Source organism: Oreochromis niloticus, linkage group LG22, assembly GCF_001858045.2.
Source record: "Oreochromis niloticus isolate F11D_XX linkage group LG22, O_niloticus_UMD_NMBU, whole genome shotgun sequence".
NCBI lineage: Eukaryota > Metazoa > Chordata > Actinopteri > Cichliformes > Cichlidae > Oreochromis > Oreochromis niloticus.
The window spans coordinates 23,985,527-23,990,025 of NC_031985.2; the positions used below are offsets into that span (position 1 = coordinate 23,985,527).

At 38.5% G+C, this 4,499-nt stretch overlaps 1 protein-coding gene across 2 annotated transcripts; it reads right to left on the reverse strand.

Annotated features, from left to right (window-relative positions):
• Positions 1-526: 526 nt before the first annotated feature.
• On the reverse strand, positions 527-2,502 carry LOC100693478 (granulins). Of its 2 annotated transcripts, none has more exons than XM_005462010.3 (5): positions 2,407-2,502; positions 2,141-2,290; positions 1,750-2,052; positions 1,424-1,587; positions 527-1,079 (listed from the first exon to the last, which is right to left on the reverse strand). In XM_005462010.3, exons 2-5 carry the CDS (start codon positions 2,288-2,290, stop codon positions 1,064-1,066), a joined length of 633 nt encoding a protein of 210 aa, XP_005462067.1. In that variant the 5' UTR covers positions 2,407-2,502; the 3' UTR covers positions 527-1,063. The 2 variants fall into 2 exon arrangements, with proteins under 2 accessions (XP_005462067.1, XP_005462068.1); XM_005462011.3 differs by having other exon boundaries at positions 2,425-2,465.
• Between the last annotated feature and the right edge of the window lie 1,997 nt (positions 2,503-4,499).

The following is a 4,499-nucleotide window of genomic DNA, read 5'->3' on the forward strand; positions in this document are numbered from 1 at the left end:
CAAATGTACTGTTTATAAGATTGGGGAAACCTGCAGTCAGCTGAGACTGAAGAAGTCACTTGGATGAGTGACGAAACGTTTCTCCCAAAAAACGCTACGTCCAGATGAACAGAATCAGCTTTTGGAAAATTAATTACCTGGATGATTGAGCATGCATCAAGACGATATAACTGAAGTAATGTTGTTAAGTCCTTAAAGTCAAATTCTTTTATTGTCATGATTGTATTTGAAAATATATTTATTTTTGTATGATACCTGATTTATATGGAATATGGCTGAAGTAAACTAAAGTCTAAAATACTTAGTCATTTGTTTAATAGTAATTTAACATTATATAATTCACATATAAAACTATGAATTGTAATTTTAAATGGTTTAAAAGCATGTAGAATAGCATATGTAGGCAAGTATATTTCTCCTTTTTTTAATCAAGAAGCAAAGACAAAAAGGAAAAAAAAAAAAAAGAAACTGGGCAGGGTTGAATCAACCGTCCCCACCAATGCCAAAACCAAATCTACGCCCTTGATTTACACAGGTCACAACAGGTCTTTATTGGTGACACAAGATAGAAAACATTCAAACAAAGAAAGAAACAATAAAGACATTTTAATAATCATTCAGCCTTACATTTTATTTTCTAGTCTACATTCAGTGATATCTAGTTACGCAGGCAGCAGGAAATCTTGCAAAGCTGGTTTGTTAGGATGACTGGTGACTGTCCATTGCAACAGCCAACTATGCACACCCATTAGTCTAAAAGCAAAGAAACAGCAAACATTAAAAACAATCTTGTGCACTTGTCAGATCATTTGTCCAGGAACTGTCTTCTCCCAAGACTGATCTGATTATATATCAGATGTGATGCAAAATGCATTTCAACAGATTTCTGACCATAATAATAATAATAGGAAACTCTTATAAAAGAAAAAACTATTCAAAAGAATAGCCACAGCACATTTAGGCATGTTTCTGTGATCCTAGGATGTCCCAAGGGTAGGCTCGAGTTTTCTGCATGAGAAGGAGGAGGGCTGTGGCTACATCCATGCTCACAGAGATCGTTCATCTACGCAGAATTGGCCCTGAAAAAAAATTTACCCCTGTTAGACCAAAAGGAAATAAACAATAAACACTTTTTTTTTAAACATTTTTGTTCACACATGGTGATACTGAACACTGTTTTGTTGACCCTTATTGGTGGTAAAACCTGGTTCTTGCCTACCTATCCATAAAGTCACCTTTTGTACTGCTGTACTGCTGACACTGATATGAACTATTGAGTTACTTGTTGCTTCTTTGAGTTTCTTTCCACATGAGGAACCTAAGTCAAATATTCATTCATCTGTGGGAGATTTAAAATGTCTGAACAGTGAGTTGTGCAGAGAAACATTCTTCAAAATGAAGGTTGGAATGTGGCATTTCCTACCTCCTACTTTCCTTTGCCTTTGGGATGGGAGAAGCAGGTGCTGAAGGCAGCGCTGGCTTATAGAGGAAGGGATATGTGAGTTTTTCCCTCAGACAGTGCGTGTAGGTGTGATCACAGTCCAATCCAAATGGACAGCAGTGGTATCCATCGAGACAACATTTCCCCTACAAGAAACACTTTTAGTCTCTCTAACAATAATAATGGAGCACTTTTTAATTAAAAGCTGCAGACGTTCAGATGAAAGCCGATTTCATGTTAGTGGAAGATAAAAGGAATTTCATTACATTCATGTGTTGTATTGCACAAGTGTGTTTAGGCTGACTCACGGGAGAGTAGGGACAACAGAACCAGCCTCCTTTTGGGTGTCTGCAGCAGGTAGTGCCATCAGGACAGTAGGTGTAACTGTCACAGTGGACCACTGAACTCTTTATTTGATCTGGGACGCGGCTCTCTTTAAGCTCCTGGAGTGGAGATCCAGGCAGTTCAGGTGGGGCTGGTTTCTCCGCAGCCTCCTTCTTCACCATGGGTATGGTCAGCCACGGCTGGTCTAATTTCTGACATTTCATGGTAACCAGGTTACAGCGATATCCCGAAGGGCAGCAGTGGCGCAGATCAGCACAGCACATGGCCTGCAGAGCAAATAAAACTCATTTCTAGAAGACTCCCAACTACCACAAATCAAGTTACTACACTGGTGTGTGAATACACCTGACTTACATTTGGATATAGACAGCAGCTATATCCATGGGCAGTCTTGCAGCAGGTGCAGTCATCTGGACAAAGACTCTCATCAGGACATGTGATGGAGCATGAAGCAAATCCCCACACAAACATACCAACTGACAGCCACAGAGTGATCCCCGACATCTGCAAGGAAGAGTGTCGCCATGATTTTTTATTCTTTTGTTACTTAAACTTCAGGTTTTTCTGTTGCCTGCTGCGGTAATGTCAAATTTCAGTTAAAGACTTTAAAGGAACTTTACCTTTTTTCAGTCACTTATCTTCAGCAAGTGAAGAGCTTCAGCAGCTTCTCGTCACACGTTTCCCTCTGCTGAATCAAGCATGCAGGTTACACATTTTATAATGCAGGTTAGACACTCCCACTGACCTAAACTGTAACATCCCTTCTGTCACGTGATGCTTGTATTAAGACAGACAGGTTTTCAAGATTTCTGGAACTGCAGAAGGTCAAATCCACAACTACTGCTCTGCTTGGCTTAATAAACAAACTGTTAACTACATGTGCACAAGCAGTATAGTTAAGAACAAATGTATTTTTCATTATCGCTTACCATGCACTTCTTTTAATCGTACTCTATTTCACTAAAATGCCCTAAAATCCAAAAATATAACAGATAAGAACAAGAGGAACAATAACAATAAGGCCATTCTGCATAATGAGCAGTTAAGCATGTTATGATGATTGTAGGGAAGAATTTTCACTGGGGAAGTGTGTTAAAAAGGGAAGCCTGTAACTGGATTTTAGTAATTTGATGAAGTGAGCAGTGTTATTAGACTGAACCGTTAATAACAGACATCAGAATAAATTTTTAAGTCATACATAAACATATGTATAAAAATGGGAATATACAAAACAGTACCCAGATGAACACTTTGACAAAAATATTTATGTTTACTGAAGAGGAATTGTGGGGCAGCATGGTGGCGTGGTGGTTAGAGTTGTTGCCTCACAGTAAGAGGGTCTTGGGTTTGAATCCACCATCTGGATGTTTGCGTGTTCTTTCTGGTTTCTCTCCTGGTATTCTGGCATCCTCCCACAGTCCAAAGATATGAAGATAGTGGGGTTTTATTAACTGGTGATTTTAAATTGTCCTGAGGGGTAAATGTGAGTGCAGATGGTTGCCTGTCTGTCTGTGTTACCCCTACAACAAACTCATGACCTCTTGAACTCTGTACCCTACAACTCACTCTATACCACCACCCCTTGCAAATGTGTTTGCAAACCTCACCTACTTTTTCCACTTCTACATCCCTTCAGTGACAGATCTCATCTCATCTGCAGCAAAACAGCGACTCCAAACATACACTAAAGATCTCAATATCCTCCAAGAGATGGTTTGCCTTTATCCCTAAACTCTCTACTGAGAAAAAATGATGCTGTTTGAAAGGATTTTTTTCTGTTTTTGAATTGATCTAATTGATAAAATTTTTTTGCATTGTTAACAAAAGTATATTTGAACACATCCTCATTGCATGCCTTTTCCACAATGCTAAAAAATTAGTTTCGTCCTAATGCTGCAGGAGCTGTAGCGGTTTCATTTGTTCACTGATGAACACTGAAAGTGTTTGTGAGGTTCACCTACTGTGTTTGTTGTTCTTTATAATAAGCATAAACCACTGATCACATGTGACAGGGTCAAAGCCATCAGCGCACTGTGAAACGGAAACGGAATTTCCATTAAATTACAGTAAAACACTGACAACACGACCAGACATTCACTGTGATTACTCTAGTGTACTGTATCAGAAGTAGGTTTTACAGTTTAATAATAATAATCTCAACTGTCTCAACTATTCATTTCTACTTTTTTTTTTTTTTTTTTTTTTTTTTTTTTTTTTTTTTTTTTACTGTAACATATAGTTGTATGACCTGATGCACGAATCATCACAGCAAGTCCTGAGAACTTCCTGCAGGATTCTTGCTACTGCTAGCTAAACCTGATACACTGGTTTTGCCCAGTCACTGGAAACCACTTCACACAACAAAGTCTAAATGTCAAATAACTGTAACAACCATCAAAATAATGATAATGATGAACTTCCATCATTTTAAGCCCAATGAGTCAGTCAAGAAAAAGAGAAAGAGAAAGAAAAATGCTGCATTGCATAGTGAAACAGTAGGTGTAGGTGTGATGTGTAGGTGCAGGCTCAGTACTTTTGTTCATGTAAAGATGAGCTTCGCTGTCACCACTTTAGGTTGCTTCCAACTGAGCTGTCCTGAAATTTAATTCCATAACTGCCAAGCATGCAGGAAGGTAGTCATAAAGGAGGAGTTTTAAGCTTGCAACACCAATAGGTTTCTTTGTTTTGTTAAGTTTCTTACTAAACCACAAGG